A 13,991-nucleotide genomic window follows, 5' to 3' on the forward strand; every position below is an offset into this window, starting at 1 on the left:
CAACATTGCCACGAACCGTTTCCCCGTCTTCTGCACCCATCAAGCCCCTCTTGCTTTCCTGCCATATTCCCAGGGAGGAAACAGAAACTACATTTTGGCTACAAGTTCACAAACACAAGCACCTGTTTTCTCCCGGTCCCTGCCCAGCCTGAATTGCCCACAGGGGTGAGTGGGACCCACCCACACTTTGTGAACTGTCGAGTGGCCCTACCTCTCGTGGCGAGTTATCTCCGTCTTTGGCAGGATGGCCCTGTCAGTAAACAAATATTCCCTGTGAGATGGTGAGTTTAGTCAACTTGACTAGGGTTATAATTCCCAGTTATTCAGTCCACCCTAATCTAGGAGTTTCTGGGCAGGTAAATGTTCATCACACCTACGAACAGTGCACTGTAAGCAAAGGAGGTTATCTTCAATGATCCGAGTGGGCCTGATGTAATCAGCTGGAAGCCTTGAGAACAGAACCAAGGCTGCCCTGAGGACGAAGCAATCCTGCCCCAGGATGATAGCTTTAGTTCCTCCCCAAAGTTCCCAGCCTTGATGGTCTGCCCCGTGGATTTGGGACTTCCCAGCATCACCATTGCTTAAGCCGATTCCTTGAAATAAATCTATTCTATCCATCTATCTATGCATTGATATTATATATATAATAGCTATGTTGATTAATACATTAATATAGTATTTTATACTATACGTATACATGTATATGTAAATACATGTTTCTCTGGAGAACTCTGACCAATACACCTGGCTTCCCCTCCTTGCAGGACAGAGACTGTGTCCTCCTCCTCCCCGTGTGTCCTTGAGACCCCACGGAGGGAGAGTGCTAGTATGCAGAGAAAGTGGCCTTTGGGAGCAGGCCAGGCCACCGGCATCCGATCCTGGCTGTGTCACCTGCTAGCTGTGTATTCACCGCAGCTTCCCCGTTTCTCAAATCGGAGATAGAAGTACCTACCTCCCAGGACTGCAGTAAAGATCAAATGAAATCACGTGTATGTAAGTGTTAAGTAAGAGGCTAATTAAACGTAGGGAATTATCATTTCAGTGGGGGCCCAGTAATTATTTGCAGGCTTAGGTCGTTACAGGCACGTTGGCTGGTGTTCCCTAAGTCAGGGGTGGCCGAACATAGCTCATCAGCATCCCACGTAGATTGTTAATGTTTGAACCCATAACCCATCTTCAAGCTTGTCACCTTGTCCTTGGATGAAAAAGGAACATCTGAGATTGGCCCATGAGAAGAGCAAAAGTAGAAAGTCCTGGGGCACCTGGGTGGCTCAGTCAGTCAAGCGCCTGACTTCGGCTCAGGTCATGATCTCACGGTCCATGGGTTCGAGCCCCGTGTCGGGCTCTGTGCTGACAGCTCGGAGCCTAGAGACTGCTTCGGATTCCGTGTCTCCCTCTCTCTCTGCTCCTTCCCCATTCTTACTCTGTCTGTCTCTCCCTTTCTTAAAAATAAATAAACATTTTTTTAAAAAAGTAGAAGGTCCTCTTTGCAATCGGGATTGCTACACGAGCCCTTATTTTCCATCATAACCCATGGAATAACTCCACACCCACTCACTCCTCACTTGGACTCAGGCAAGGAAACAGACCTCTTGAAGGTGATGCTCATGGTTCCTGTAAAGACCACATCGACACTGTTGTGTGTCGTCATGAAAAACAGTGGTGCCAGGGTGGGTTAAGTGTCAGACTCTTGGCTGAGGTCAGGTCATGATCTCACAGTTCATGAGTTCGAGCCCTGCGTCGGGCTCCTCGCTGATGGTACGAAGCCTGCTTGGGATTCTCTCTCTCCCTTTCTCTCTCTCTGCCCCTCCCTGCTTGTGCTCTCTGTCTCTCCTCTCTCTCTCTCTCTCAAACAAACAAACAAACAAACAAAAAACAGTGGCATCTATCATAGTGCCCAGATAATCCACTATGGATATCCTGCGGGGACAGATGAAGGGAGAAAAGGAAAGAAATAGTCACCCGGGGTTTCACTTCGCACAGCCAGGTGCTGGTGAGGCGAAATGCTGGAGGTTCCCCGCCATCCGGGATCGGATTCTTGCCTCCCTCGTGCGCAGCCGAGAAGTGACAGAAAGACACATGCAAGAGAGACAAGCGACGTCTGAAGCGAGTTGCACCTGCTTAGGAGGGAATGAGCTGTTGGACGTGGCAGAAGGCTTTCACTCCACCGCCAGCCTCAACTCAAGGTCTGCTGAATCCGGCTTTCCCTCCTGGGTGAGAGCCCCGACTCCCAATCCCGCACTTGTAGCCACGTGCCCTCAGGCACGTGACCACCGGGGGCGTCTGCGGCTTCACCAGTAAGATGGGGAAAATGCAGTATCTCCTCCTAAGAGTTTTCGTGAGCAATTAACCAACCAAACTCCCGGTACCGGGTCTGGCACGCGCAAGGACTGAAGGTGCGGACTTTTCGGCCTCATCACTTTTTTTTTTTTTTTTTTTTAATTTTTTTTTTAATTTTTTTTTTTCAACGTTTTTTATTTATTTTTGGGACAGAGCGAGACAGAGCATGAACGGGGGAGGGGCAGAGAGAGAGGGAGACACAGAATCGGAAACAGGCTCCAGGCTCCGAGCCATCAGCCCAGAGCCTGACGCGGGGCTCGAACTCACGGACCGCGAGATCGTGACCTGGCTGAAGTCGGACGCTTAACCGACTGCGCCACCCAGGCGCCCCTCGGCCTCATCACTTTTAAAATCCGCTGCAGTTTCCACTGCTCTTTAGGAGGCTCGGGGATCAGAGATGAGGTCCCTAAATAGGGTGGGTCGCTGAGGGGGCAGGTGGAGTCACTCTTCTCCGGGGAGTCCGTAGAATGGCGTTTATGTTCCTCTGGGCAGCAGTCACCGAGGAGCTGCTGGGAGCAGCCACGGACTCACCAGCTGGCCTCGGGCCCCCTCCCTCCTCTTCGGCCAAGAAAAAGCCCATTCGAGCTGCCGGCTGGGAGGGTCCCCCGGCCTCACCCAGATGGGCCCTCCAGGAGGATCCCAGGCTCTCACAGGCAGACGCACTTCTCTGAGTCACCGTGAAAGATGCCATCCTCAAAGCCGGGGTCTCCCCCTCTGTGACCCCGGGGAAAGAGGTGGGAGTCTTCTACCATTTGGACGAGAGAGGAGAGCTGGGACAGGGGAGGGGACCTCAGGCCGGAGACTGACCCTCGGGGTGGTGCGTGTCTCCAGGGCAGAAGGCACCTGACCCAGAGGGGGGGGCCTCAGGATACCCCACTGCCCTAGCTTCCCACCTGCACCTCTTGGAATGGCCCCACACACCTCTGAGGGAGGGGAGCAGCTTCCGGGGAGGAGAAGAGGTTAGCTGCGTGAGGAGCGGACCACGGGATGCCACGCTTTCCATCGACCGAGTAACACCCACTAATCGGCAATGCACTGATTTGGGGCCGCTCCGGGGATTAGCCGATGAAAATCCTTCCCGTAAGATAAGCAAACCCGTCCCCTCCTCTGACTGCCAAGGTCTGAGATTTAGGTGGGATTTTCCTCTACAGTGTCATCTCCAAGGGAAATGGGGAGGGTCTCGAAGACTTCATCCGAGCCATGACTTCTGATGACGTCATCATCTGATGACGTCATCATCTGATGACGTCATCATCTACGTCATCATCTGATGACGTCATCAGATCGGGTGAAGCCTCCAGTCACTCATCCAACACCTGCAGTTGCGCTGCGAATCTCAGGGCAGGATTTCTCACGACAGGTTAGATGTATACGATCTGAAGTCTCCCAGGGCCACCTGGGTGGCTCAGTCCGTTGAGCGTCTGACTTCAGCTCAGGTCGTGATCTTGCGTTTCCCGAGTTGGAGCCCCGCATCAGGCTCGCTGCTGTCCGTGTGCAGAGCCTGCTTAGGATCCTCTGTCTCCCTCTCTCTCTTCGCCCCTCCCCTGCTCACCCTCTCTAGCTCAAAAATGAATAAACGTGAACAACAACAACCAGATGTCTTCCAGTGATGTCCTCCGTCCCTTCTAAGCTTCTGCCCTTTTCCATTTGTGCTCCTTCAACCCGCTGGGGAAACCTCAGCTCAAACTGACCGCTAGGGGGGGAGCATGAGTGCCGTCCCCAGCAGGTTCTGGCTCCCGGCCTCTGGGACAGTAGGATATGTGGCTGGTGGTGTTACTCTCATTTTACAGACTCAAAAACTGATGCTCAGAGCAGGGAAGGGACAAGCAGCCAGAAGTGCAGTGGAATAATGGGAAGGAGTTGTGGACAATGAATTCAAATTCTGCATAACCATCTACTTGCTGGCAAAAGAGCCCCCCCCCCCAACCCCGCAGGAGGGCAGGGAGGATTGGAGATCATTACCAGGCCTTTCCCCAGACTTAAGAGGCTGCCTGTCAGCGCGCCTGGGTGGCTCAGTCGGTTGAGCATCCGACTTCAGCTCAGGTCACGATCTCGCGGTTTGTGAGTTCGAGCCCCGCGTCGGGCTCTGTGCTGACAGCTCGGAGCCTGGAGCCTGCTTCGGATTCTGTGCCTCCCTCTCTCTCTCTCAAAAATAAATAAATATTAAAAAAATTATGTACTTCTCTCGCCATCTGTGTAGGTAAGAAAGGGCATATACATGTAACTGTGAGTCAATAACCCAGCCAGGAAAAAAATAGCAACTGTGTAAGCACAGGGAGGACTGACTGGCACCAGTGAATAGGAACTCTAACCAGGTAGAAGATACCAAAAGGTCAGTTGCCATATCATGAATTATCCAGAATTCCTGGCAGGAGGGCTGGGCACTTGCCTCTGGTTTTCTCCTCTGTCTGCTAGAAAAGGGAGTCTCTGGTTGAGCCTCTGGTTGTAATGTGGCAGGAAGGAGGCATAATAAAGCAGGTGGCCGGCCAAGGTGGGCCATCTCAAGAGTGAAGCCTGGAGGGCCTGGGGGAGCAGGACAGGGAAGAGGCAGGCAGAAGACTGTGTGTGTCTTTGAATCGTGTACCAGCCGTCTCACCAGGAGCCTCGAGGTTTAACCAGGCCGCAAGTTCCCACGTGCAAGTAGGCATCCTTCCAACATGCAAATCTGACCACGGCCCTGTCCTACCCATGACTCTTCTGGATAAAGCCCAAATTCTTTAACACGACAGCTCAGTCCCCGGGCTCGCTTTCCGATCGGCTCCCCTGCTGCCCTTCCCTACCACGAAACATTTCTGCTTCTGCAGTCCTGGGAACCTGACACAGTCTCTCTCATCTCCGGACATTGGTAGTTGCTCTGCCTGGTGAAAGCAGGCGCAAGTATTAAATACATGCATGAATTAACGAGTCAGATCCGGGTAGCATCAGGCGCAGTCTGCCCCCTCTTTTTGGACTTTTCGGGTTTCCAGCCACTTGCAAGGATTATTCCCTCCCCAATGCCGGCTGGAGCCCCACCATGATGGAGCTTTATAACGAACTCATGGAGAAGACAGTGAATGGGTCATGGACAAGGCTATCAGGTTCCTGGTGCTTTGTGCAGTCTCTTAAAGGGCGGACCTTGGTAGGACTGCTAACACTGTCCCTAGTAAGTTTGAACCCCTATATCAAGATCACTTACCCTGGGCTGGAAGGGGGGCTCTAATAATGCAGAACTGTTGGCAAAACTTAGCTTATGTGTGGGCATTTTCCTCAAGGTGCTCTGTGCCCCAGAAAATCTCCCACCTCTCTGGTGTGGCATGCATTAGCCTGAGAGTCAGGTACAAGGCAGTAGGCAGTCTGAACATGATGATCCTAGACTCACGTGGCGTTAGGCTAGGAAAGGACCTTGGCGGGCACCTAGTTCAACTTGCTCATTTTACAGGTGAGAACAGTGAGGCCTTGAGGGGAGACACAGTGAGGTTTGGGCAGAGCCTGCACTAGAATCAGGAATCCTGCCTCCTGGTTCCATGCTGTCTCTTTCCCGTGTGCAGTCACTCCTGCAGTCTCCTTATACCCACCCACTGAATCCTGTAGACGAGACAGGTGCAGCACAAATGAGGAAGTGGCAAGGGGCAGTGCCTTCACCCTGGCACAGCCAGCCAGGGTCACCAGGGTGATGATCAACAGTGACCAGGAAGAGAGTAAAACACTTGGGCATCTGTGTATGAGGACCAGGGGTCCTCACCTTGTCTTGTTTCAGGAACCCACTCCTTTATTCATGGAACAAATGTATATATTTTGAGTTCATTTATTTTGAGAGAGAGATAGTACAAACAGGGCAGGGGCAGAGAGAGAGAGAGAGAGAGAGAGAGAGAGAGAGAGAGAGAGAGAGAACCCCAAGCAGGCTCCACACTGTCAGCACAGAACCTGACTCAGGGCTCACACCCACGAGGCCTCGAGATTGTGACCTGAGCCGAAACCAAGAGTTGGGCGCGTAACCGATTGAGCCACCCTGGCGCCCCTCGTTCAACAACTATCAATCAAACACATATAATCACACTTTCTGGCATCAATGTAAGAAATCACTCTAGGAAAAGAGGACTTACGAAGCACTGGGATGACAGTATGATGAAAGTTCTACAAAGACACAGACTAGCAGGAAATTGCTGCTCGGTTCTAATTCAACTGGAATTTCAGGGTCTGGACATTCAGAATGAGGAGCTAGTCTTTTGTTATTAGCGACCTAACATAATAACGGAACTCACGGGATGTTCAAAGTAAAGCAAATTTGCGTCTACAGCAGGAGAAGGAAGCACACTTCTCATGTTTTTCAGAAGTTACACGCTTTGGAGGAGCGGTGTGGCTATCCTCAGCACAGATTTAAACATTTCAAGATAAAGCTGTCCGGACGCTTTCCTAAAATGAGTAGGTTGCCCTCCAGGCATATATTTGCAATATGGTCAATATGATGGGTGTCAATTTTGCCGAATGAGCCACCTGTAATTGAAATTATGTTGTTAACTTGGAAAAGAAAAGAAAAAAAAATTGCTCTGAAATCGGAAATCAACGTTTGGTATACTTTTAATATGTATTGCAGAATATTCTATCTGAAGGATATTTTTAGATTTTATACATATTAGGCATCCTCATGGTACTAAAACCCTGTCTGTAGAAAGAGGAAAAGAAACAACCCCAAATAATTTCTGTTTACAAGTGAGAAACTAAGTATAAGCAAATAGTTTGAAGGAAAAGAGAACACACACGATAATTAAAAGAAAGCTGCTATGACTGTATTAATGCTGAGCATTGCAGACTTTCAGTCAAGGAGTATTGTTGGAGGAAAAGACACATTTAATGATGACAAAAGAGGGCGCCTGGCTGGCTCCGTAGGAAGGAGCACATGATTCTTGATCTTGGGGGTCGTGAGTTAGGGCCCCACCTCGGGTGTAGAGATTATAAGTAAATAAACAAACAAACAAATAAACTCTTTTAAAAAGGTTAAAAAAGTCAATTCAATAGAAAGATGTATAAATCTGGGCACTTGGGTGACTCAAGTCTGTTGAGCGTCAGACTCTTGATTTCAGCTCATATCATGATCCCAGGGTCAAGGGATCAATCCCTGCTTAAGATTCTCTCTCGCTCGCTCTCGCTTCCTCTGCCCCCCTCCACCTCTCCCGTGCTTGTGCTCTCTCTAAAATAAAAAACAAAAACTAAAAAAAAAGGACTTAAGAAAGGTATACGGATCTTCTATTTGTGTGCACCGAATAACATAGCTTCAAGATATATGCAGCAATACTAAACAGGATTAAAATGAAAACTAAACCGGCAATCACAGTTAGAGATTTTAGTGTACCTTTCGCAGTGACTCGTAGAACAAGCAAACAGAAAAACTCAGCCGAATGGAGACTTGACCAATCTGGTTAACCAGCTCCAGGCAACAACCACACGATATACCCATTCTTTTCACATGTACGTGGCACATTTACGTAATAAACCACGTTCTGAGTCGCAAAACAATTCGCAATACATTTCAGAAAAGGAGCATCTGGCAGCGCAGTCGGTTGAGTGTCAGACTCTTGATTTCGTCTAGGTCCTGATCCCCAGAGTCCTGGGATCCACGCCGCCTCTACAGGGAAGCCCGCCTGGATTCTCGCTCTCTCTCCCTCTGCCCCTCCCACGCTTGTGCGCGCGCTCTCTCTCTCAAAATAAATAAACATTAAAAAATTTTTCAGGGTGGCTTGGTCGGTTGGGCGTCCAACTTTGGCTCAGGTCCTGATCTCGCAGTCGGTGAGTTCGAGCCCTGCGTCGGGCTCTGTGCTGACAGCTCAGAGCCTGGAGCCTGTTTCGGATTCTGTGTCTCCCTCTCTCTCTGATCCTCTCCCGTTCATGCTCTGTCTCTGCCTGTCTCAAAAATAAATAAACGTTAAAAAAAATTTTTTTTAAATAAAAAAATAATAAATTTTTCAAAAACCCGAATGTACACCTATGTATTCTGGAGTCAAACTAGAAACTAAAGCATAAAGAAATCCCTATATGTTTGGAAATTTTCAATTAATTTTTTAAAGTTTGTGTATTTATTTTGAGAGAGAGAGAGAGAGAGAGCGCGTGCGCACTCGTGAGTAGGAGAGGGGCAGAGAGAGGGAGAGGGAGAATCCCAAGCAGGCTCCTCGCTAACAGCATGGAGCCTGATGGGGGGTGGGGCTCTATCCCACCAACCATGAGATCACGACCCGAGCCAAAACCAAGCGTTGGAGGCTCAACTGACTGAGCCACCCAGGAGACCCTAACTTAATCTCTGAACAACTCATGATAAAAGGAATTCACAGTGGAAAGTGGAAAATAATTTAAATTGAAAATCGGTGAAAATCTGTTGTATGAAAATGTGTGGGATGCAGTGTAAGTGGTGCTGAGAGGAAATTTTCCGGCTTTAATGGCATCTTTCAAAACTGAACAAAGGTTGGAGCACCTGGGTGGCCCAGTCGGTTAAGTGTCCAAGTCTTGATTTTGGCTCAGTCGGGCTCCGTGCTTGGTGTGGAGCCTGCTTAAGAGTCTGTCTCCCTCTGCCCCTCTCCCCGACTTGCGCTCTCTCTTCTCTTTCTCTTTCAAAAAGAAAAAAAAAAAAAGAACAAAGGTGGATAATCAGTGATCTAAGATTACATTTCAAAAAGCTGGAATAAAAGAGAAATCAAACCTAAGGAAAGCAGGTAAGATAAAGCTAAGAGTAGAAATCAGTGTAAAGACAAAACCAGAAGATCAACAAAGCCAAAAGCTGGCTCTTTGAAAAGATTGATAAAATTGACAAACCTCATAAGACTGATCAGGAAAAAAAAAAAAAAAAAGAGGGAAAATACAAACTGCCGATAATAGGAATGGAAAAAAAAAGGACATTACTTCATATTCTCGTGTATCAAAAATACTATAAGAAGATATTAGGAACAACTACATGCTAATTTGACAATTTAAGCTGGGAAAATGCCTTAAAAAGCACAACTTTCCAGAACGGAGACCAAGCAAAACCAGAAAACCTGAATAAACTTTACCTGCCGAAGAGACCAAACGCATCACGTGAGATCTTCCTACAGAGAAATTGCAGATGATCTCACGAATGGGCCTCGCCAAGCAAACCTTGAAGGGGGACATCACGCCCAATATTTTACACAAACTCTTTCAGAGAGTAGTGGAAAAAGGAGCACTTCCCCACACATCTTTTGGAGGCCACATCTGACCAGGACATTTTTTTTTTTTTTATTAAAGCATAATTAACATACAGTGTCATATTAGATTCAAGCGTACCATATAATAATTCAAGAGTTCTATACATTACTCAGTGCTCCTCATGAAAAGTGTAGTCACCACCTGTCACCAAACAATGCTACCGACTGTATTTCTTAGGCTGTGCTTTTTATCTCTGGAACTTGTTGATTTCACAACTGGAGGCTTTTACCCCTTAGTCCTCTTTATCTGTTTCTTTCACCCATCCACTCACCCACCGACCTCTCCTCTGACTGCCAGCGGTTTGTTCTCTGTATTTAAGAATCTGGTTTTGGGGCGCCTGGGTGGCTCAGTCGGTTAAGCGTCCGACTTCGGCTCGGGTCACGATCTCACGGTCCGCGAGTTCGAGCCCCGCGTCGGGCTCTGGGCTGATGGCTCAGAGCCTGGAGCCTGCTTCCGATTCTGTGTCTCCCTCTCTCTCTGCCCCTCCCCCGTTCATGCTGTGTCTCTCTCTGTCTCAAAAATAAATAAACGTTAAAAAAAAAATTAAAAAAAAAAAAGAATCTGGTTTTGTTTGTTTGTTTGTGTCTTTTTTCTTTGTTCATTTGTTCTGTTTCTTAAATGCCACATATGAGTGAAATCACATAGTATTTGTTTTTCTATCTCTGACTTATTTCACTTAGCATAATACCTCTAGGTCCATCCATGTTGTTGTAGATCAGACCAGGATATTTTATTTTATTTTATTTTATTTTATTTTATTTTAAGAGAATGCATGCACACGGCAGGGGAGGGGTAGCCAGAGAGGGAGAGAGAGAATCCCAAGCAGGCTCCACACTCAGCACAGAGCCCGACTCAGGGCTCGATCTCACAAACTGTGAGATAATGATCTGAGCTGAAAACAAGAGTTGGAGGCTCAACCAACCGAGCCACCCAGGCGCCCCACGACCAGGACATTTTATAAGGAAAATTATAGGGCAATATTTCTTATGAACACAGACACAAAAATCCTGAGAATCCAATTATTTATTAAAAGGATCATGACCAAGAGGTCATTTTTTTCCAGGTAAAATGCAGGTTGATTTAAGATAAGCAAATCAAACAATGTAGTTCACCAAATTAGCAGAATAATAGAGGAAAACTGTAGGTTCACCTTAATAGATAAGAAAAAGCATTTGATAAAACTTAAATGGATATATGATACAGACTCAACAAAAACTAAGAAAAAAAAAATCCCAAAGTTAACATTATACTTAAAAAAAAATTTTTTTTAATGTTTATTTCTTTTTGAGAAAGAGACAGAGCGTGAGTGGGGGAGGGGCAGAGAGAGAGAGAGGGAGACCCAGAATCCGAAGCAGGCTGCAGGCTCCGAGCTGTCAGCACAGAGCCCGACGCGGGGCTCGAACTCACACACCGGGAGATCACGACCTGAGTCGAAGCCAGACACTCGACCTACTGCACCGCCCAGGCGTCCCCGTGACCCCGGTTCTCAGAGTCTCCCTTCACATGGCCTCAGACTCTAGCTTGAAATCACTTGTGTCCCCTAAAGGAAGAGCAGGGAGGAAGGCAGAGGCCTGCTTCCGGGCCCCCTCCTCACAAAATGTTGTCTATACTGGAGGATCGCAAGGGGTTCTGGCAAGACGAGGAGGACCTGTCCCAGCCCTGCCTGGGGATTCGTCTTCCTGCGTAGAGGAGGATGTGGCCGCAGCTCTTCTGGAATATTTCTGAGAGGTGTTTCTTGAACTTCTCGCCCATGAAAGCGTAGATCACAGGGTTCACGCAGCAGTGAGTGAAGGAGATGGTTTCTGTGACATGGGTGGCATAAATGAGCCGCTGGCTCAGGACACATCCGTCCAAGATCTTCATGTTGAACAGGGACGTGAGGAAGAGGACCACGTTGAACGGGACCCAGAAGAGCAAAGAAGCGACCACGACAATGAGCACCAGCTTGATGGCCTTGGTCTTGCTGTGGTTTGGGCAACTCTTCAGTTGGTGCAGGATGCTCACGTAGCAGAAGATAAGGATGGTGAATGGGACCAGCAGACCTAAGATGTTAATCTCAAAGTAGATGAAGATCTTCCACTTCAGAGTCTGCTGACTGTAAGACGAGTAACACTGTAGAACGCCGTCTTCGGAGGCCACTTGGTACAATACCAGGAGCGGGCTGGTGACCGCGACGGCAATCAGCCACATGACCAGACTCAGGGCTGTGCCCGTTCTGGCCGTCCTCACTGTCATGGCGTACACAGCGTGGACAACTGCCAGGTACCTGTCCACACTCATGAGGGTGATGAAGAACATGCTGCTGAAGAAGCCGATGTAATAGAAACCGGAGACCAGCTTGCACATTGCAGTCCCAAACACCCACTGGTCCAGCTGATAGTGGGTCTGGAAGGGGAAGGTGAAGACAAAAAGCAGGTCCGACAGGGCCAGGTTCAAGAGGTATATGTCTGTGATGCTCCTTAGCCTCTTGCAGGTGACGAGGACCAGGATGACCAGGCTGTTCCCCAGAAGACTGAATACAAACAGGACACAGTAGAAGATGGCAAGTAACAACTTGTTATCTCTTTGGATAAGTTCCCCGTCGCAGGGGCTTGACGAGATATCAGGATAGTAGTCGTCAGTTACTGTTGTCACATTGGGCTCCAGGGTGTAATCCATCGAGGCGGGAGGACCAGGTCAAAGAGGCACCTAGGAGAGATTCGTTCCTTAAAAATATTTTCATTTACAAAATGCAGTCTGAATTGTAACCATCGCTGCCCCTGCCCCATTCAGATGTTGAAGCCCTGAAGTCCTGTTAGGGACTGAACATTTGTGTCCTCCCCAAATGCATATGTTGAAGCCCTACCCCGCCTCGTGATGGTATTAAGCAGTGGGTTCTTTGGGAAGTAACTGGATTAAATGAGGTCGTGAGGGTAGAGCCCTGGTGAATGGCGTGAATGCCCTTCTAAGAATCACGAGCCCGCTTGCTTCTCTCTGCTCTCAGCCATGAGATCCAAGGAGGACTTGGCTGTCCGCAGCCCGGAAGAGGGTTCTCACCTGAGTTTGCATTTCCCAGCCTCTAGAACGGTGAGAAACAAATTCCTGTTGTTTACAAACCACCCCTCTATGGTTTTCTGTTATAATAGCCCCGAACTGGCCAAGACACCACCAATGTCATCTTTGGAGATGAGCCATTAAGGCGATAATTATAGTTCAGCGATATCATAAAGGTGGGGCCCTAACCCATAGGCCTGGTGTCCTTATACGAAGAAGAGGCACCCAGGCACTCGAGCCGTCTCTCTCTTTCTCTCTCTTCGTGCACGGGGAAAAGACCGTGTGAGGGCACACCAAGAAGCTGGCTGGTTGCAAGCCAGGAAGAGAGGTCTCCCCGGCAACCAACCCTGATCTTGGACCTCTCACCTCCGGGACCATGACGAGAGTAATTTCTGTTGCTTAAGCTTTGGAAGTGCGTGGGAGGCAGGCGTCCTGAGGCACAAGCTAGAAAAAGCCGAGGCTGCCTTGAGCGGACTGTTGGTGGAAATTCGGATAGTAAAGGTGACCATGCCGAGGGCTCTGCAGGAAGGGAGGAGGCCGGAGAGAGAGCTTCCCTCACCTCAGAGAACACACGTATCATCGTGAACAGAAAACGGGTAGAAGTTGGCTCTTGTGGATGGTAGAACTTGCGAACAATAAGACTGGATGTTTGGCTGGGGGCAGCCTGGACTCTCTGTGCGGCTTCCAGTAAAATGGTAGGGGAGAGAGGTAAGCTGAAGGAGTTGTTACAGAGGAATCAGAGCCTGAAGATTTGGAAAACTCTCAGCCCGTCCATAGGGCAAAAATGAGGAATGGTTACTGGAGAGCACGCCTCAGGTGTGGCTGGGCAATCACCCCACACAGAGATCACCCACAGAGTCAACCAGCCGTTTCACCAGCAGCCAGGGGTAGAGACACTGCCAGTTTGGACACAAGCTGCAGAGACAGAACAAAAGAAAACCAACCCCCTTGGACTTCTAAGATTCTACGGGTTAGGTCAAGAGAGCCATGTGCCTGTGAGTACATTTTATCCTTCAAGAAAAGGGAGGGACGTCCCTGAAGACGGAGAAGTCATCAGGCCACCTGCCCCGATGGAGGGCCAGGGCTGTTTGGAGGCCAACCCCGCCCAGTGCCATGGGGGGGGGTGAGGCCACAGCCTGGGGCCCTGAGATGACGCTGCCACCTGGTGGGCAGGGAGGGCAGAGCGCCCAAAGGAGATTATTCTTGAGCCTTACAACTTTTGGGCTTGCCTGGGACCCGCCATCTCGCTCTTCTTTCTGATTTGTTCCCTGCGGAATGGGACCGTCTGTCCTATGCCTGTCCCACCACTGCCTTTTAGAAGCGCATAACTTGTCTGGTTTCATAGGTTCACAGCGGGACAGGAGTTTTGTCTCAGGCTGAATCACACCCCACGGCTCTCCCATACCTGATCTGGATGATATCCAGGT

At 49.0% G+C, this 13,991-nt stretch overlaps 1 protein-coding gene across 1 annotated transcript; it reads right to left on the reverse strand.

The window, feature by feature from the left end:
- Window positions 1-10,949: 10,949 nt before the first annotated feature.
- Window positions 10,950-12,189, reverse strand: CCR8 (C-C motif chemokine receptor 8). The gene has a single exon (XM_007081015.2). It carries the CDS (start codon window positions 12,187-12,189, stop codon window positions 11,122-11,124), a length of 1,068 nt encoding a protein of 355 aa, XP_007081077.1. The 3' UTR covers window positions 10,950-11,121.
- Window positions 12,190-13,991: the final 1,802 nt, after the last annotated feature.

Source organism: Panthera tigris, chromosome C2 (genome assembly GCF_018350195.1).
Source record: "Panthera tigris isolate Pti1 chromosome C2, P.tigris_Pti1_mat1.1, whole genome shotgun sequence".
Lineage (NCBI taxonomy): Eukaryota > Metazoa > Chordata > Mammalia > Carnivora > Felidae > Panthera > Panthera tigris.